The sequence below is a fragment of the Actinia tenebrosa genome, unplaced genomic scaffold, assembly GCF_029948245.1.
Source record: "Actinia tenebrosa isolate PJP-AT-01 unplaced genomic scaffold, QUT_ActTen_1.0 PGA_scaffold16__25_contigs__length_10494907, whole genome shotgun sequence".
Lineage (NCBI taxonomy): Eukaryota > Metazoa > Cnidaria > Anthozoa > Actiniaria > Actiniidae > Actinia > Actinia tenebrosa.
In genome coordinates, this window is record NW_028292576.1 from 639,420 (window position 1) to 660,881 (window position 21,462).

The 21,462-nt window shown below is 38.1% G+C and overlaps 1 protein-coding gene and 2 pseudogenes across 1 annotated transcript; all 3 read right to left on the reverse strand.

Moving 5' to 3' along the window:
- Positions 1–10,275: 10,275 nt before the first annotated feature.
- LOC148910497 (uncharacterized) lies at positions 10,276–12,247 on the reverse strand (annotated as a pseudogene).
- Positions 12,248–14,707: 2,460 nt separating this feature from the next.
- LOC148910498 (uncharacterized) lies at positions 14,708–15,910 on the reverse strand (annotated as a pseudogene).
- LOC148910499 (uncharacterized) lies at positions 15,333–20,467 on the reverse strand. Its single transcript, XM_089031399.1, has 3 exons — positions 19,592–20,467; positions 18,794–19,304; positions 15,333–18,697 (listed from the first exon to the last, which is right to left on the reverse strand). The coding sequence occupies exons 1-3, from the start codon at positions 20,314–20,316 to the stop codon at positions 15,947–15,949; spliced, it is 3,987 nt and encodes a 1,328-aa protein (XP_088887525.1). The 5' UTR covers positions 20,317–20,467; the 3' UTR covers positions 15,333–15,946.
- Between the last annotated feature and the right edge of the window lie 995 nt (positions 20,468–21,462).

The window sequence follows — 21,462 nt, forward strand, 5'->3', positions numbered from 1 at the left end:
CGATGAAAGCCCAATGATAGGGCTTTCAAAGAATATTAAAATTTATGTGGAAAAAAATATACTCTCTTCAATATAGCGTCGCAAACTAACCTCAATTTTAGGCTCGAAGCTTATCGCTCCTAGTTGGTGGAAGTTGATGGCAGAGATCTTAGCTTGAATTCAACAGATGTCAAAGTGATTTACATCTTTGGAAACAAGAAATGATGAACAATGTACGGACAAAATTTCAATGCCATAGGATTTTTCCTTAGAGCACGAGCACTCCCTAAACATGCCTAATTTTATGGAAATAGAGTCGCCGGAAAATGACTGTCGGCGGTTCTTTTCAACTTTCGCGAATTTTGAAAAAAATAAAAATCGCCAGACTTTTTGGACATGCATTTCGAAGACTACCCACCCAAAGGTATCTTTTGGTAAAATAAAATGGAATTTGATTTTTTGGTTTTGTCCGGCGATTCTCGATCCTTACAGACATTCGCTCTTAAGAGCGACTGTCTGTAAAAATCAAACATACGGCGGAAAGGCTCAAATTTTCGAATTCGCTCTACTTTTGGATTTTAGTAGTGTATGATGAAGTACGTAACGCTGTGTGGTTAGTTTCGAAAAATACTCTTTTGTTTTCGAGAAAAAGGGAAAAATCGTTTTGGAGCTCCACGGACGATTTTCGCTGCCAAAAGATGGCTGAAAATTGCTTACTTTCGCTTGGTCCGTGTATCAAAACTATTGATCCAAATAGCCTTCTAATACTTTCTGCCAAAAGTACAACTCTTATTTGCTCATTAAGAGTAGATTTATAAAAATTCGAACAACTCTGGAATATTTAACACGATGAAAAGCAAAGGGCACCGAGTTACAATGCTCGTTAGTGCATCTCGAAAACTGCGAGTTTCCCCATGTGCCATCCTTCCAAATCTTATGAGATTACAGTCAACAGCTATTAGGAAACTGCTCTTTCGAAATATGTATATTTTATTTTGGGGAAATAATTGTGCGCTTTTTGCGAGAGCTTTTATTTTGACTCATTAAATATGCAGAAATCATTGTTTGGCGATTGCGTGACTAAAGACTTCTCGAAATAAATTCCCTTGAAACATCAATACTTTTCAAATCTAGGCTATACAAATAAAATAAAACATTAATATACTAACCTTCAACATGAAAAGGTTTTTTCCGTTGCTCCATTCATTTGAGTTATCAAGAAATTAGAATTGGCAACCATTGGCTTGTTTACAACCGATTTCCGAAAATACCATCTATCAGTATCAGTCGACAGTTCGCGTTTCTTTACAAATAACTATTCAGATTTCATTAGGAAATATACGGAACAGTATGCTAAATTCGATTCCTACAGATTCCAGCAGGATATTCTAACTTCTAAGGAGCCAGCTTGATGAAAGACAAACTTCTCCTTCGTTTTATAATAAAAAAATAATGGTGGTCGGTGCACTATGGTCCAACGACACAATCTGCACGCTGGAATGCTTTCTCGGTATATCTATGACAGTCACTTGCCGATCTGTTAAATATTTCAGATCAATTTATCAAAGCGCTACTGAATAGTAATTCTTGGAAGAAGTAGCCAATCATAAGTTCGAGTTCACCTAGACTTTCTCTGGTATTGATAATGAAGAGAAATCGAGCCGGTATCTTTTACGCGCAGCAACAAGATAAAAGTGCTCTAAACATTTTCCCATATCACCGTTCAAAACTTGGTGTTGGATGGCGCAGGGGGAAAACCTTTGTAGAGTACCAGAAGAACTGGCGAAGCATAAGACCACCAGCAAAGGAGAAAGAGGAATAGGAAAAGAAGTGTTCAAGATTATTTTTCAAAAAACAGGTGTATTCGTTCCTGTTGGCTCAGGTAACTGCTTTTGCTGAAATTAATATGCAAGTTCACATTTGTAAGGAATGATCACAGTAGGCACGAACTGAAACTGTCTACAAGCCAAGACACATAGCCTGGATGTCTGGGGCCGGAAAGGGGGGGGGGGGGGGGGGGGGGGGGGGGGGAGGGCGGGATATAACAAAATGACATTTTGCAATTTTGTGACTGATTAGTTTGACACTCCGCTTTTTTATCATTTTTTATATGACTCTAGGTATTTGCAGAGACTGTAGATCGATTTTTGATTCGCAAGATGTTACTGCCTTGTCGCATGACATGGAACATATTACTTTGGTGAGTAACTGAAATGACGTGTATATACTGTAGTAAATGCTATAACACTAAGCTGAAATTCAGTACTTGTGATACATAAGCAAGTGAGATCCTTCTCTTGCAGATTTATGAAAAAAAAAGTTACAAGAAGGGCCCTAACTATAAAAGGATTTTTTTCAAAGGGGGACCCAAATAATAGAGGGAGCACAAAAAAAAAAAAAAAAAAAAAAAAAAAAAGAATATAGAAAGACGTTATTACGTTTTACGCTTTAATTTTACGAAACGAAAAAGGAAAAACGCCGTCTAAAAAGTCGCCATTTTGTTTCCAGGGACTGGCCCACTTGTCCCCCCCCCTATAACTACGCCCCTGCTCCGAGTCGAGGGATCGAGCCTGGGTCGCATTAGTGAGAGGCGAGCGCTAAATAATGATGTATTTTTTGCTATTTTGAAGTGAATTGTTGTAAAGTAATGTTTCATTTTGGGTAGCAATGTAGTCATCAAAGAGCTTCAGTTTAAAGATTATTTTTTACACAAACCCCACCATTATGTGGGTGTCGTTATGTTGTGTGTAGTTCCGGTGTTGTTTAGCGATATTATAACAAGTTTTTTTCTTAAAATGTTAGTTAAGTCCTTCATTAGCAGAGCTCGAAGGTAGACTTCATTTCTTTTATGCTCCTACGTTTTGTTCTGACATTCACAGCTCATAACAAGATTTGTCAACATTTCCACGTATGGCTTCTTTCGCCTAACTCTTACGCTGGAGGTATCAAGTCCAAAAGCCAGACAAATGTTCTGCAGCATTGCAATGTTAAAGGATGAGAGCTTCGATTTTTGGACCAGATCACATAAATTGAGTGCATCATACACAATAGGATGCGCATGCTGTATCGACATTTCGGATAAAATTTCGTTCTTCAGTTCTTGAAGGTCGGACTGGCATTGCATTTCATCTAGTTCTTCGTCATCACTCATCGGCTCTTCGTCATTGTCAACGTTGCGCTTAGCTGCCATTCGTGAAAAAAAGCTAGCTATCTGTTTCGTAGTGAGAAACTCATCACTAGCAAAAAGGCGTTCTCCATTAGTGTCTTAAGCTGTCCTCATTGCTTGTGAAACATTGGAGGGGTTAGCCTTTTGGCCAGATTGCCGCCCTATTTCAAATATGGCCTTCAAGTAATCTTTTTGTTTAGCTGAAAATCGTTTACGTTCACTGGAAGACTTCAGAGCCCATCCCATTGGTAGACATGGACCATCTGATGAGTGACAAAATTCAGTGTGCAAAATTTTGGGTACAGCTGTATAACCACGTTCAAGTCTTGATGCATATCCCAAAATTGCCCGGTCAAAAAGGGTCTCGTTCTCAAGAGTGCGTTTATGTTTGCCACAGTCTAAATGCCTTTCGAGGGAGGAATGCCTCTGATAAGACTTGATGCATCCCTCCTCTGGACAAGCAAACAGGTGCTGATCAAGAGGACGTTCTTTTACCTGGGTTTCACGATCAGTATTCGCTGGATGGTCTTCTTGTTGAGAGAGAGGCGGTGGTTTGGCTGATTTTCTTGGCTTAACTAAGACAAAACTTGATTTTGATTCTGCGGTCTTACTTTCCTTTAACACGATTTCTGGGACCTCTTCTTGACCAGGAGCATCAAGATTTTCCCATGGTATGGATTTACCAGGGCCAATATTGTATGCTCTCCAAACTTTTAAACCTTCTTCGCTAAACTGGATATTATTAATGAGACTAATTCCTGGCCATTTGACTTTATTAATCCTCTTATAGTCTGTAGGACCGCAGAGCCTCAATTCGACTCCAGAAACTCCTCCAAATGAATCAATGGCTTCTTTCATTTGTGCTGCAGTTTCGATGTTATTACCAGAATTTAGATGAACTGCCATATGGGATTTGATTGTAGCAGCTTTCCGATCGCAAGAGCCCTTTCCCCCTTGCGGGTCCGAAAAATCCATACTCTTAAGAATAAGATTATTCATCTTTGCTGCCTGATAAGCTGCGAGTATCGTAAGTGCGCAGTGATAGCAACTTGCGTTGTCTTGTCTAAGATGAATCGTTTGTAACTCTGGAATAACAAACTTCAGTTGACAAAACACGTCGTTCAGTATGGCAAGGACAGCACAGTTATCCTGGTTACTAGCCTCAAAAATGTGAACAAACGTCAGCATTTCCATGTCACCATTATCTGACCTTCTAAACGCAACTGTGATATGCCATGGGATTCCCCGCTTCCCAAACCAGTCGCTTTGGCTCTCTCTAAACTTTCTTGGCAGATATTTCATTGCCCAGTCCAATACGAGTAATACTGATGTTGTATCAAGTGCCTTTAAGATTTCCAGTCGGCATTCATCCTGATTCACTGAACGCATCAGATGGGCTTTCCATGCATTGATGTTATGTTTAGCATGTGTGATAACAAAATTTAATTCCTCTTTTGTATCTTTAGAGCAAGCTGCTTGTTCTAAGCCCTCTTCGATTTCGTGAATGACGGACGAAAGTCCCTGACAGCGATCACAGAGGTCATCATGGTCATGATCACAGGCAGTGAGGTAATCTTTGTCGTCTGGACGGCTGAGTGCGTAGAATCTACAGTGGTCTGCTACAGTGGAATTATTTGACACATGAACCTATTAAATTAACAAAATTATGTCATTAACTTAGCAGAAAAGTATAACGGAGACGATTCATCAAATGTAGTGGTACTTTTTAAAGTTTTATCGACTTTATACTGTATATCCATATCAGTTGGTGTGAAAAGTTACCTTGTAGTCACCCTTTAGATACCGCTTCGCTAATTTCAGCTTCTCTTTCTTTTCCTTGGCACATGACGGTGCTACACCGCCGCTATCTCCGATTTTCTGAACGACCTCCTCCAAGTCGTCAAAAGACTTTGCTCCATCAGCACTAAAATAATCCAATCCTTGTAGGGATTTTCTAACAGATGCAGAGCATGTATTCAATATTCGGAGAAGGGTACTTCTTCCCATAGGTGAAAAGCCTGTTTCCTTGCAAAACTCTTCATATTGCTGGATAATTCGTTCTGGTATGACATTTCTCACCACATTTGGCACAGTTATTTCTTCTTTATTCGATAACTTTAAAGTTCTTCTACCAAATGGCAAATCTTGTATGATATGGGCACTGGTGATGAAATCCAAGAAATGGTCCAATTGCTTGGTAGAAACATGCATTCTTCGGTAACAGGGGGTTGAGACAGGTGAACCCCTACCATGCAGAAGTTGATGGTGGCGAGCAATATTAAATCTATATCTTGTAAGTCCAGGGATCCACCTTTGTAACATTTTGAAACTAACTTTGTCAGCCATAATAGAGAGTAGTTGTCTTCTCGTACTCCAATGGTTCGCATTGTTATAACATTCGGTTAGAGATTCAGTTAGTGTGATATCAAGATTCTCTTCATTCTCAGATGAAGAGTCTGGCTTTAGAGATGCAGAGATTGCAATGGCACTCCAGAGTTTTCCAGCATCATTAGGCGCAATTTCGTCAAGGGCTGCAGAAACAACTTCCCTTGCTTTTCTGGTGTAGTATCGCTTTGTTCTGTCTCCAACAACACCCCAAGCAGTTTTCAACTGATAGCGGACAGGACTGACATCCTTGCTTTCAAGAAAAGAGTTCAGCTTTTGCCTGCTTGAAGGTTCCTGTAATTCATCACTTTCGTCAGAGCTATCTATTGGTTGGTAAATGCTTCCTGGTGTTTCTGCTACGCACGATATTCTTGGTTTTGGAGTATGCATATGAGCGACATTAAGATCGTCATTGTCGTCGTCCTACAATTCAAAGTACATTGAATCCGTCAGATATTAAGAAAAGAAAACATACGTTGCAAAATACCTTTTTTCCATTCTATTATACCCAACTAATAATTGCGTCAATTTCATGTTTGCGCAAAGCTGAGAAATGACTACGCTTGGGCAGTACTACCATTGACTTTTTTTCAAGTCTCTTTTTTCCGCTATATGACTGGACTGAATCAGCAAATGTATATACTTATTTCAATAAAAATAGTCACCTGAAAAGCTATAAAGCTGAGGCTGACAAGGATTATGGGTAGATTCATTTTACACGTTCAACCGCTTGATAACTGTTCATGGACTTGCGAATCTTTTACAGGTTACAGTCTCACCTCTTCTGAGCATCATGGAGCTGCAGTTTGCATTAAAAAAGCTTTGTATATATATATGCTTTTTTTGATATGAAAAGTTTCCCATGATGCTCAGTGATCTCAGCTTTCTAGGTTTTTGGTGACTAACTTTATTGAAATAAGTGTATTTTTGTATTTATATGTTAAGTTATATTTATATTACATATTTATGTTAATTTAGGACCCATTTGAAAACCATATTGTATAAAATGGCTTCCTGATAAAACATTAGTAAACAGGGGCGTGAGCAGGAGGGGCCACCTCGTGATAACAAAATGGCGGCTTTTTAAGAAGAAGAGAATTTTTCTAAGTTTTGCAAATTAAAAGGTAAAACGTAATTCCGGTTCTTTCTTTCTTTCTTTCTGATCTGGCTAATGTCGTTTGGTTCAAGAATTATGTTTAGTTGAAGGCATTAATATATGACCAATTTCTATTGGTTGACACGTAATTCAGTAACTGTTGCTGCAAAATTGCCCGATCTTGATGTCTGTAGTATCGTATGGAAGCATGATATAGTTTACAAAGCATACAAAATAGTTTAGTGATGTACCTTTGAGTTGGTACCAAGAGTTGATGCCAAACATTCGTCCTCGCTGAGGGTATTGTCGTGATCATTGTCCTGTGAGAATATATATGATCTTACTTGTATGCAATTAACATATAACCATAATACCGTTTGCCTTCAAAATACTGTAAAAAGGATGCGAGATCGAGATATTGTCAGATATTTGCTTACCTTTAATGACCTGGCAATTGCAATTGCCAGGGCATCATCTTCAGTGCTCTGCTGGAACGCAGAGTAGTCGACTTTAGCTGTACTTTCCTTAACGGACTTGTACCCAGCGGTTACTTCGGCGTAGCTCATAGTTATAATACACTAAATTATATGCTTTAAACTTTATAAAGATACAATAAATACGGCCGGCACAGTAGAAACGAAAAGTATAAACACGCTATAAGAAGTAGTGAATAGCGGTATCCAATAGCTTGATTTCCACGGGTGGTTTGACAATTTCGGACGTCCTATCCCTCCCCGTGTTTTCGTCTTTGGATTGATCGAGCGACCGCCAACAGAGTAACTTTTGCATCATATCCATCACCACCAGCAATATAAAGCCAGGCTCCCGTGTGGCCGCCCGCAATGTGTGCAAGGTGATGACATAAAACTTTCCAGATATTCGATTCTTGAAACATTGTAAACTGGTCTTAAATGATGTCAGTTGCTCTCAAAATCAAAAGATTCATTAATCTACTACTTTTAACTATTATATTGAAAAGTATTTGTACACTGGTGTTTCGTTTTGGTACTGTTTCGGTGTTTCGGTGTTTCGGGGTTTAGCAACACCCTAAAAAATGTAAGATATGTAATAGTATATCGTATCACACAATAAGGTCATCACGTAACCTTAAACTCTCTCTTACGCAAGTCATTGCATAAACAGCTTGAATCTTTTAGTCTTATAAAATTGAAACAAGAAATTCCCAATTGGCAAATGAACACATGAACTGTCGCATATTAGATCGAATCCATAAAATGAAAGCAAAAATTTAATAATTTGGCTGTTTGCTTTGTTCTTAACATACTTTTACTTATTTTTTATTTATTTATTTAATCAAATTTCAAATACATTACAACAGAATTCAAGATTCCTTTATATAGTCTAGTCGAGATTAAAAATATATACTATAGCCAAAAATATATACGAGAAAAACTAATTACAAATTAAATAAATTTAAAAAACGCATTAATAATTCATGAAGGAAACAAAATAGAAATCATGACCATGAAGGAGGTTTTATATCTGATATAGATTCGTCTTCATTTGCATAAACTTTAACTTGGATTTTCTCTATCAAACTTGGTTTATTTCGTAAAGAATTCGGTACAGTATGAGAACATACATCAGGAGTTTTTTAAGCCGTTTAATAAACTCGCAGATCGTGTTTTATCGGGTCTAAAACCACTCGGCTACGCCTCGTGTTTTATACCCGATAAAACACTCCTGCTCGTTTATTAAACAGTACTAAAAATACTATATTAATAATTAACACAAATAAATAATATACTAATTAATAACTACCATAACTGAATTAAAACTAATAATTAAATACAAAAACTAAAGTGTCAAATAATCAATATTGCGAAGCGGTCTAACGCATGTACGAAACGAAACATATCTAGATATATCTAATTGGTACCAGTTTTTAAAACACTTGAAGAAAAATATCAAATAAGAAATTTCTCTCCGATATTGCAATGGTAGTAAATTCAGCTTAGTTAGACGCTCATATTCAGATAGTTGCTTGCCTAATATCAATCTAGTGGCCCTGCGTTGTATTTGTTTTAACTTAACCACATTACTCTTAGTAAATGGTGACCATACCACACTAGCGTATTCTAGTCGTGACCGCACCCAAGTTATATAAAGTAACTTCTTAGTCTTAATATCATCAATATCTCTACATGTTCTATGAAGTAGATTCAACATACGTTGAGCTTTAGAGGTAATATGATCTACGTGATTATTCCAACTCAAGTCATCACTAACTAATACGCCAAGATGTTTCTCAACACTAACCCGCTTTAATTTATTTCCCCCAAGAAAATAATCTCTGTCAATAATGGACTTCACACGTGCTATTCTTAAAACCTTATACTTGGAAACATTAAATTCCATCCCTCATGTACAAGACCACTTGAATAATTCATTCATATCGTCCAGTAACTGGTCTCCATCATCCTGACCTAAAACCAATCTAAAACATTTAGAATCATCAGCAAAAAGAGGTAAAACTATTCCTGTTGAGATGACCTTAGGCATATCATTGATGAAGATCAAAAACAGAAGTGGACCCAAATTTGAACTCTTAGGAACTCCGGAAGTCACAGATAAATAATCAGACGCTTCGTTATTCAAAACAACCCTATGTCTTCTACCAGTCAAGTAAGATCTGAACCAAGATAATAAAGAACCACTAATACCAAGGCTTTTGAAGCTTAAATAACAGCTTCTCATAGGGAACTCGATCAAATGCCTTGGAAAAATCAAGATAGATGACATCAACTTGTTTTTTCCTCTCTAAGGCTTTAGCAAAATCATGTGCAACTTGAACTAATTGAGTAACAGTAGACTTACTTGGTAGAAAAGCATGTTGCCACTGCGTAATATGTGTTGAAATATAATCAAAAATCTCATTGTACACTAGCTTTTCTAGTATCTTAGATAACGTGTTAAGTAATGATATACCTCTATAATTAGTAACTTCAGCCTTTGATTCAGATTCACAGGAACTAGGTTAGTGTCTTTCCATTCTTTAGGGAAAGACCCAGTCTGTAAAGACATATTAAATAGTTGACTTAACGATGGTGCAATTTCTACTGCACACGCTCGCAAAAGCTTATAGTCCAGTCATCCTGTGGTTTAGGTTGGAACAAATTGCAACAGAATTTTTCTCAATGCTGTTTGACCCGTTAGGGTAAGTTAATCAACATACTAAAAGTCCCAAAATATCCCTTCGGTGGAACATTCCTAAAAACGGCTTTTCATATTATCAAGAATTACACAGGAAGCCCAATAATGGGAAAATATCAATTTCCCAAACAAATATATGTAAACTTGTTTCTTTCTCTAATTTTACATTGTGCTGAGGCACGTATATCAAAATTAAGTATAATCTTGTCAATATTCAAACAAAAAAGATAATAACTGGACAGTTTTTTTCAATATATAAAAATGTAAATACCACAGGAAGCCCACACTTTGTAAATTTATTATTTTGTTATAAAACATAGAAATTTAACAATATATCATTTGAAAAACCCCTATCATTATTAAATCATCTTTGCAAACAGTACTGAATGCATTCACCACCTATAATCCAACTGATGTGACCCTGACAGGTACCGCATGCAGAAGAACAATCCAAGTTATACTTTTTACAAGTACATCAATTATTGTTGCAGTTTGACTTGGGATTGCATCTGATTATCTCAAGAAGTGCGTTGTGAGCTGCTGGACGATCTGTTTTGATAGGAAGCAGTTTGCCATCCACAATCTGCCAACCACAATTGGAAGGTGTTAATGTGTTGTTCATTTTCCATTGTTGGAAGTAGAACACTCTCATGCTTTGGTATGCAGCTGCTCCAGATGTTGGTGATAAGTTTTCTGGCTGAACAAATGAAGATCCAGTAGAAACCTTTTTACAAAAAATTGTATATCGAAGCTCATCAAGCGTTTTATCGTTTATGTTGTCGTACATAGATAAAATCGCTTTTTCTCCAGCAGCAATCAGATCGTTCTTTGTGGTTGCCTGACATCCGAAAACTTTTGCCTGCTGATGGAAACTCTCATCTATTTTAAACTTCTTTAATTCCGTGAAGTCGAGAAGTGGTATCGCACCCAAGTATTACGGGGCCCCAAAGTCAACTTTGTTTTCTTGATGTCCCACATTTTTCTTTTCGTAGATCTTAGTTTTGGCTCTGGCTTGAAAAAATGTCGTGTACGCTTGTACTGTTTACGTGGTACAACAAAAGAATCAGCAAGTCTGTGTCATCACCGACTAGAATAGTTGGAAACAATTGACTCATATCAATGGCAGTGAGCACAATACGAAGATCAGCGTCACCAGGATCATGAACTGTGGTAGTTGCAGCTGATTGAAGTTTTGCGCTTAGCAGGATAAACCGTTGTTTGTTGGAGGCATTTGACAAAAAGTGCTCCTTTTTGCCTTTCATCTCTATGTCTGGTTGAAAGCTCACTGTCTCCTCATATTGTCCTGCACGTCTCATTTGGGTACATTCCTTTATACTAGGGCCATCTTCATAACCATCGAAAACAGTTATGACATTGCCGGGATACCTAAAACTTATATACTGGATGTATAAGTCACATATTTCATCGTACGTCAGACCACGACGAGGCCATGAAACTCTGTGAAGTAGGGCACCGCCATCCAGCACAAACGCATATTCTTGCTTTGGAAGCTCAGACGCAAAATTATCTTTCACTTCCTCCCAGATAGCGTTGGCTATAGGCAAGTTTGTTTGCCTGTGGTGGCAGGAGAGAAGCATCAAATAGTGCTGGAGGGTAACATTTCAAGCTGGAACAGTTCTTTTGGAATGTCATACCTTCCGCGAGTGGAAACGTGAACGAACCTTTGGAACAGGAGCTGGGAATCTATTTGAACAGTCATCCCTTTCACATTGATGGTGGTCTTGGCGGCAAGCGTTACAGCTTGTACTTTCTTTTTGAAATTGTGTTCATGTACAAGCTTACTCTTCATTGAAACAAGTATACTTTCTCCTACTTGTTTGGCTTTATCTGCGTTGATCTTTTCTTTTGCAACTACGCCTGTCGAAATACTTCGTAGTGAAGGATCTGCACAGAACGGATTTCTTGAGTGAAGATAGGCAACTAATTCCATTGTATCTTTAAAGTCGCGCTGTTGTCTAGCTATTGATGTGTCTATATGCTGCTCACTAGTGTAATAGTCGACTCCTGTTAGACTCTGCATAGCGTTGTTAACTGCTGCACACATAGGCATGGACATCACCCATATCAATCGCTGCACTCCTGTCATTCCACGCCCCCTGGTAAGACCGCCACTTGTTTTTATACTTCTCATAAGTACTTGCTCAATGGTCAGGTCAGTAGACAGTCCCGCCCAATATCTATCCACTTCTGCGCACGACATGTAGACCCTCCTGGAAACTCTTACACACTTCAGGGTTCTTATCTTCAAGGTCAGCCATCATTTGCAATATTGTGTCCCGAGGCAGCAAAATAGGGCAGCATTTCATGAACGGATTGTATGTGAAGGTCCCAATTGCCTTTTGTTTTAGCCTTTTGGAATTTTGTGAGGATATCGATCATATCCATATATTGCATCCATGGCATGGCAGTGTGCTGGCCTTTCATTGAATTTCTAAAGCATCACTTACCTTTTCTGAAGAGAGGTCTGGAAACAAATTCAGGTGTTTGTTTTCAAATTTCTTAAATCCTGGCTTCTCAATAGATGAAAAAAGCACTTATAAGAGATAGATAAGTATAGAAGTGATTCATTACTATCAAAATACTTATTTTTAGGACCCATTTAATTATCTTATAATAAATTTACAAAGTGTGGGCTTCCTGTGGTATTTACATTTTTATATATTGAAAAAAAACTGTCCAGTTATTATCTTTTTTGTTTGAATATTGACAAGATTATACTTAATTTTGATATACGTGCCTCAGCACAATGTAAAATTAGAGAAGGAAACAAGTTTACATATATTTGTTTGGGAAATTGATATTTTCCCATTATTGGGCTTCCTGTGTAATTCTTGATAATATGAAAAGCCGTTTTTAGGAATGTTCCACCGAAGGGATATTTTGGGACTTTTAGTATGTTGATTACTTACCCTAACGGGTCAAACAGCATTGAGAAAAATTCTGTTGCAATTTGTTCCAACCCCACCCCCCAAAATTTCATAGGATGACTGGACTATTAGTCGGAATACCTAGCGATGCCTTATTCATATTGAGTTGCTTTAATTGGTCAAGAACTTTGTCAGTACTTATATTCAATGTGTCTAATGTGTGATCTATACTATAGCCAACGTCGGGTAGGCAATCAGTTACATTTCCCTGATCAGCCAGACCAAAAACCGATTGGAAGAAAGCATTAAACACATTAGCCTGATCAATAGGAGTGTTTGCTTGCACTGACCCTAACTTAACTACTGCTGGAATTATATTTGTTTTAGTGATTGCCTTATAATAAGACCAAAATTTACGAGGATTCTCTTTAACAGACTCGCTAAGGTCAGATACATGTCTACGCTTTTTATACTTAACTAGCTTTTTAACTTGATTTCGTAAGTTGCGAAATTTACCCCAAAGTTGTGGAGTGTACTTCAACTTTGCACGACGGCGTACCTTGTTCTTTTTTTTGATTAGTTGTATGATTTCTTTATCGATCCATGGAGGAGAATTTGCATCTCTAATTAAAACTTTCGGGACAAATTCATCTATACATGTGAAAAATAAATCATTCCAGCAAGTAACAATGGAATCAACTCAATATCAAAAACTGAGATCAAATACTAGGAGGTAAATAAATAAATAATTAATGCCCATTAGATGTGAATTTGTGTAAACAACCGCCCTTGCAAATCAGTTACAAAGTCACTGGGCTTAAGTAGAAGATAAGGCAAGCCACTAAGTATTCAACTATAATGAACAATCAACCACTATTTGTGAAATTGTACGCCGCAGCCCTAGCAAGTCAGTTACAAAGTCACTGGACTTAAGTATGAGATAAGGCAAGCCACCAAGGACTCCATTATAGATTGTAAAATCCCACCAAATGTGAAATTGTAAACTGCAGCCCTTGCAAAACAGTTAAAACGTCACTTGGTGTCCAAATTGACTTTCTCAAACAAGGAATGTGTAATTGTAAGCGGCAGCCCTTGCAAATCAGTTACAAAAACACGTCTCAATCATAAGAACTTCCCTTGCTAGAACCTATGAGAGAGCTTATGAAGATAAAGCTTGAATTTTTATATACTTATAAAAAGCATTGGAGTTCCATCTACCCAAAATCCTAATTTGAGCATCCGATAACCCCTTTTCGGCAGCATGAGAAGCAGCACCAATTCGAAAGCTGTGTTCTTTATAACGCGATGGGTCAAGCCCGCGGAATTGTATGACTGTGGTTAGTGACTGGAAAAGAGGGCCCGGTGAATTTCCTCTCAAATTAAAATATGAAAGCAAAGCCTGAACAGGACAACATTTTTCCTGATGTGAGAATGTTAAAGAAATAGGGGGCATGTTATAGCAATGTTTGTAATTAAAAAAGGTAACCTTAATACCTACGACGTCGTTATTGCGATTAATGAGCTTTTTGATTTGTCGCAACTGAATATTGTGTCCTGAGGGAGAGTGAGTGAACTCACCAACCCTAGAAAAAGTGTAGAATGCAAATAAACACATTGCCTGGAACACACAAATATTGTAACTTGAATCAGCCAATTGGACTGAAGCTAAGACTATACGATGAAGGAGTGGAAGTGTTATAGGTAAACGGCTATCAAGACGAGTTCCAGACTTAGCGTCACCCCGCATCATTTGAGATATGAAAAAGGTTTTAGTAGGGCCAGGAAAGCCGTATAACTTATGAAAATAGCCCAAGGCCGAGATGTAAGTTGTTACTGTTGAGGCAGCATATTGGCGATCAAAAAGATAAGCTATGAAAAGAGCTATGGTTGGAGATGGAAAAGGAAGGGTAGATGGTGCCCCAGGAAAAAGGTTATGCAGAAACTGACAAAACCGTTTCCAAGCTCTTCTGTAAGTAGGAAGTGAGGAAGGCTGTTAACTAGTTTGAACTAACCTTGTCATTATGGATGCCAATTCTGTGGCTGCATTTGGAGGGGTATGTCTACTGGGACCTGGTCCATGCCTGCTGGTGCTATCTGATGAAATTTGGAAATCTGTAATCGAGATAAAGAATCAGCGAGACTATTGTTGATTCCCCTGATGTGTTTAGCTTTAAACAATATGTTATGCTGCAGACAAATCAGAACCATTTTGCGCACAAAAAACATGAGTTGTGTATCTTTGCAAGACTGCTTGTTGATCACATGAACAAGGGCTTCATTGTCTGTAAAGAACAGGATCCGCTGGTTCGACATATGATTGATGATATGATATGGGATAGAACTCCAATACTGCAATATTAAAACTAGACCAGTCTAGTGGCCATGTCCCATAGCACCAGTGTGACCCAAAGATGGCCCCAAAACCCAAGGAACCTGCAGCATCTGTGTAAAGCTGCAAATGCTGTGAATTTTGCCAATGGTCTTCCAAAAAGAAAGATTTACCATTGAAATTGGTCAAAAAGGTTTCCCAAAGAGCCAAGTCTGCCCGAACTGCCGTAGTCAGCCTAATCCAATGAAATGGGGAATGAACCCCTTTGGTGAGGTCAATTAAACGCCGCAAAAAAGCTCTTCCTGGCTGAACTCAGCACCATTAAGGTCAGGCTCTTGGTTACATTTTGACCCCCAGCGAAGTTTTTGGCGAGGGGACCCTGGGTACTAGTTTGCCATGGCAACGGTATTGTTCAAGATGCCAAATGCTAAAAGGAATTCCAAGATGGCGGTTATTATCGCTATTTTCACGAGTTTTGATGCTGTTTTCAAGCCTTCGGAAAGAAACAGTTGCATTCTTTCGTTCCATAAAATCTAAGGAGCAACAGGGCTAGGTATTTTCTGCAGCCTTAATCTCTGACATCAAACTACAGTACTTAAAAGCAATGAAATCTGATTATGATCGACAACCGACGTTCTCACTCGGACTCTGTTCGTGTTGGATCAACAAACAAATATTTGGGGTATAATTCAGCCATATGAATCTGCAGGTACGTATTCTTTTTATTGATGATATAGAATTAAATTTCGTTAAGAATTTTGTTTAACCAAAGCTAGAAATATCGAAATAAAAATTAAATATAATTCTTACATTGTTTTACATTATATTTCTTTCAAGCCCAACCGAAGCCTTAAAAAACTTACTTTGAAAATCTTTGTTTTATTTCTACACATTAGCGCTTACGACGTTCAAAGCTGTTCAGCGATTTTTCAAGAATAGAAATCTATTTTCCACTCCCTTAGAAGAGCTCTAGCGTATTTTATTTTCTTTAATAAACAGGAAGCCGTTTTGTCAGACTTCATTTGTTCTGTCGATGGCGCTACCAGTCCATTGTTTACTGTACATAACTTTTCCCATTCTACAAGCATAGCTTGGCTCTTCCTACTCTCTGCCAGAACTTTTACTTGTATATGAGCTAAATCTTTGTTGTAGCTTTGTTCTAGTTCTTCATCTCTTTTTTTTCTCGCTTTCAGCATTTTCAGATGTAAGTGCTTCTTGTCAAGAGTTTCTAGTTCTTTTGATGGTCCAAAAAGTACTTGTATAGCTCTGCAGAGACTGCTCTTTACAACATATTCATACCCTTGGTCTTGCAGGTGAGTATGTTCTATAGTTTGCTCCTCTTGAAAGGGGTCTCTGTCTTTCAGATTAATGACTTCATCAGGAGCAGGATAAACTTCTATTACCTCTTCCATAGGATCATTCGGCTCGGGCACAGACTCATTTGGCTCAGGCACAGGCATAAGACTGTTTGGCTCAGGCACAGGCTCATTTGGCTCAGGCACAGGCACAGGATCATTCGGCTCAGGCACAGGCTCATTCAGCTTGGGCACAGGCATAAGATCATTCGGCTCAGGCACAGGCTCATTCAGCTGGGGCACAGGCATAAGATCATTCGGCTCAGGCACAGGCTCATTCAGCTGGGGCACAGGCATAAAATCATTCGGCTCAGGCACAGGCTCATTTGGCTCAGGCACAGGCATAGGATCATTTGGAACAGCATCACCTAAGTATGATGTATGCACCATCTTTGTCGTTCCATCTTTCTGGTCAACCCTAATGATGTGTAAGGGGATTGCTATGTTCTCTCTGACACACACCTCCCAACAGCTCTTCAGGTAATGCTCTTCATTAGACAGAGTTTGAGATCTGAAGTGATGTAGCTGTGGACCCCTTAATAATGGATCAGGGTAATCAGAGACATCATGAAATTCAATTCCATTGTCTGTCTTCTTCCACCAGACACTCTCACCCTCAAGCAAGAAATCACTTATATGCTGAAGGTGAGACTGCCACTCTCTTGAATGCTTCTTGATGATGGAGAGAGGGATGACTGTATTCTTTCGTTGTGGTAGACATTTGGAAAGGTTACTGACTTGAGCTTGCTGTCGCCCTGGATCATTTGCTTGAAGGCCAAGTTCTCTCTCTGCCTGAAGGCGTATGAATAGGTTGGGGATGATGTGTCCAGGATGGTAATTGCTGGTCTGTTTAGTTATCCTCTTGATACTGTTGAAGATCCTCTCTTGCCTTTCTGCATTAGTTGATTGCCCAGAGATGATTCTCAACATATCACCTGCATGTGCACTGAGGTTATGAAAATACACACCAAACATTTTCCTTAGGGTCAGCTTTTTAGGATTGTTGACAATGTAGTCATGCAGCAGTATTGAGTGATACCATGCCTGGTTGTAATACCGAAGAACTTGAGCAGGAGAGCGGTTCTTATCACCAGAGTACAAAATTCTTTGCATCTCAGTCAGAGTGTCAATGGTTTGAAGGGCTTCTTGGGAGAATATTCCTGACTGGTGAGCAAAACCTGCAGTCTTAATTAAAGCTACTCTGAAATCTACACATCTCTTGCTGTCTTTGCCTGCTAGACTCAATGAAATGGCCTCCTCCAGGATCTTAGATTCTTCTCTAGACAAGTGTTTAGGGAATTCTGCAAAAAAGTTCTCAATATGGTGACCCAGGTCATGGAGCGGTTCACATGGTAGGATTTCATAGCTGTCAAGGCCTAAATTAGAGAGTGAATCATTTGGTGTGTTAAACAAAAGTGCTGGAACCCGTTGTTTTCCTTGCAAGGTCTCTGTTAGTAGTTGTCTCAGGTCTTCCTTTGTTTTTCCATCATAAATTTGCCTTGATCCTAACTCTTCTGCTAGCTCAGTTTTTGAAAGACCTTCAAGAGGCTTTAATTTCTTTTGCATGGATTTTCTTCGAGCCACAACTCCTTGTAGTATGACATCCTGTCTCTCCTTTAGGCTTGTAAAATGACAATTTAGAGCATGGTCAAGGCAGTAAACCATGTCACAGTGGATGCCACAAGCAGAGCAAAAGTAATTACCACCCTTTTGTTGGCCGGCTTCAAAGGCTCGAAGTGGCATATCCCCATGACAGAGCCTCAGTTTATCAGTAAATTCAATATTCTTTACTCTTTCAGTGCATTTATTTCCGAGGCCAGCAATGCATTTCAACCTTTCCTCACTGTAAAGAATTTGTTCACTCTCTGAGCTCCCACATCGGGCAATGAAATGAAGCTCGGGTTCTTCTATTATTTGTTGTATATTGACATTTCTGCCAAATGCCTGCTTGTATTCTTCATCTGTGTAAAACACAGCAGGGTCATACAAGCAATTGATCAAACAAACTAGGTAGCCTGAGTTTGCAACAGTGGAATTATCTAGCCAGACCATAAGATGTCTTGTTCTTTCTACTTCCTTAAGTTTTTCTTTCATTTTAAAAATGTCATTAGTGTCAATACCATTTAGCTCATTTACTCTCTCAAGTTCACCTTGAAGCTGCTCTTTGGTCATTCCATTAATATCCTGGTTACTTGTTGCTCTTAAGTACTTCATTTGTTTTGCTAACATATTTTCTCGTATCTCCTTTAGGGTTACTTTCCTGCCTTCAGTTGAAAATTGAACCTTCTTGACTTCAAGATTTTTTGTAAGTACCAGTTTTTCATACTACGAAAAAGAAAAATAGAGTTTGTTGTAAATTATATTATGAGTAGTTAAATCTGGGTTGGATGTGACATTTAGAAAATATTTTGTATTATTTACCTGGCGAGGCACTATCAGTTCCCCAATCGTATATTCTTTTGACCTCAGTTTTTCCTTTAGCTGTTGACGTAGCACTTTTTGATCTACTTCTACAGGAACACTTATTTCCCCACCTTGCCCTTTTCTTTTTTTGCGTCTGATCACAGGACTACCATCTCTCTTTCTTTTTGTTGTAAAGCGTTGTACATCAATGTTTTCAGAGATGAGCCATTCTTTAATTATTTGCCCACCATTTTTTGTCAACTGACTAGTTTTGTTGGTAACATCATATCTCTTAGCTAGCTCACTCCAGTTAATATTGTGTTTGTCTTCATAACTTTGTATTTCTGCCTTAAGTGCTTCTTTATCCCAGTTCATTGCATCAAAATTTCCAGTGTGGTTCTTTGCTTTCTTTGTTGGTGGACCATAAGTTACTTCTTCTCTCCTTTCCTTTGCAGCTTCTTTGGTTTCAAAACAGAGTGCCTTTCTTGCTCTATCCCACCCATTCAGTGACTGTCCACTACCATAGCATCTAAAAAGAAAAAAAAATTGAAAGAATTTGACCATTAAACCTAAGATTTGTAGTTTTCATTAGTCAGAATATTGTAATTGATGGATTTTTGAAAATGAAAAATAAAATGATGTGCTATCAGAGCTGGTGTTTGTTTTTATTGCGGGGAAGTGTTAGTTTTTCTTGTTATTTGCATGATTGGAGGATTTTAGCAGGAGTTATTTCCACAAGATTTAAGTATTTTTGATTAGATTCTGTTGATCAAAAGTGAATAATAGTGTAGTGATTATGTTTTAGATTTAACTCACCTCAAAAATGCAGTGTCATTCATTTGTTGTTCAATTTTATCTTTATTTTGCTTGTAGTGGTTTCTTCTTTCTTTCCGTCTCTCATTTTTTGATTTATGTTGAAGGTTCAACTCTGTAACTTTTGAGAGGGCCTCTGCAAAACTTGTGTTAAACCTTTTCTCAAACACGCCATCAACAGCTTTATATATGTCCCTAGCAGCTGTTTTAATGTCATTTTTCAGGGGTTTAGTTTGAGGGGTTTTAGTATATAACTTCTCTGCAGCACTCCTAGCTGCAAACACTGGATTACTCTTTGCCTTGGCTTTAAGCTGAGGTGAATTCACCGGAAAATATGCCTGTATATCAGAAAATCGGATAGCACATCCTTTGCAGTTGGCAAGGCTGTGTTCTCTCTTTCGAGCTTCTGGAAGACTAATCCATTTCTTAAGGGAGAAAGTATCGAGGAATTTAGATTTTTCTTCTAGTTTCTTGACGTTCCACTTATTAACTTTCTCTCTTAAGGCTTGGAGTTTCTTATGGAATTTAATGAAATCGATTGAAAATCTTTCCCAATCATCGGATGAAAAGATACTTTTAAACTTATTATACTGTTCAGTCTTCAGGTGTGCTTTATATTTTGTCGAACTTTCTCCTTGTTCCCTTATCAATACAGTGGTCCTTGCGATCTCCAATGCAGCAACTTTCGCAAATCCACAAGAATTAGGACACAGAAATGTCCCTGACATCGCCAGTTAATCCTTGGAAACTTTGCAAACGCCCAGTTATAGACTTATTATCGCTTTATGGTATTTTGAAGAATATATAGTAGAAATAAGATGAACGAGCTTTGATCGTTACATCAAGTACTAGTTTACGCGCCTTGAAATTCCCGCTCAAACTAATGCTCAAAAATATCTGCTAGATTGGAGTTTGAATGTTTGTAAGCTAGTTCACAGAGCTGAAATTTAGTTATTTCAAAAATATTTAGGATGTCAAGTTTTTTAAAAAGTGGTCTGCTGGGTGTTCTGAAGTTTGAAAACGTAATTACACGGAGAGCTCGTTTTTGTAGAATGTGAATGGGTTTAATCCTTGATTTGTAGTTACTACCCCAAATCAAGGTGCCATTAGAAAGATACGGATATATGAAACTATAATAAAGATTTATTAAAGCTTCAAGAGAAAGATAGTGTCTGCATTTATAGAGAATTCCAATTGATTTTGCAATTTTTCTTGACACAAAAGAAATTTGAGGACTCCATGTAAGGTTCTCATCCAAAAGTACACCTAAGAATTTAGTATGTGACGTTTTATCAATATTTTGACCTTTTTTAAGGGACAACTGACCTTGGACACCACAAGCCACGATATTTCTAAGCCGTTGCTGCGTTCCAAATAAGATATATTTTGTTTTTGACAAATTGACTGTGAGTTTATTGGCCCTAAACCAATCATTTACTGACAGTAGCTCCTTGTTTAGGATATTAGTAGCTTTTCTAAGGCATTTATTGTTGCATAGAAGATTCATATCATCAGCGTAGAGCAATAAGTGAATTGTTTTTGTGACAAATTGAGCATCATTCATGTATATCAAAAAAAGGATTGGACCGAGAATAGAACCTTGAGGAACTCCATAAGATATTGTTTTAAGGTTTGAATTAGTTCCATCGACACACACATATTGTTTACGATCTCTGAGATAGCTTTCAAACCAGCTTAAAGTATCACTACTAAGACTGTAATAGGAAAGCTTATCCAGCAAAATATCGTGACTGACACATCAAAGGCCTTTGAAAGATCAAGAAAGACACCCAAAGAAATACATCCATTATCAAAGGAATCTATTATTCTCTGAACAAAATCAAGAACTGCCAAAGTTGTATTTCGTTTTTTCC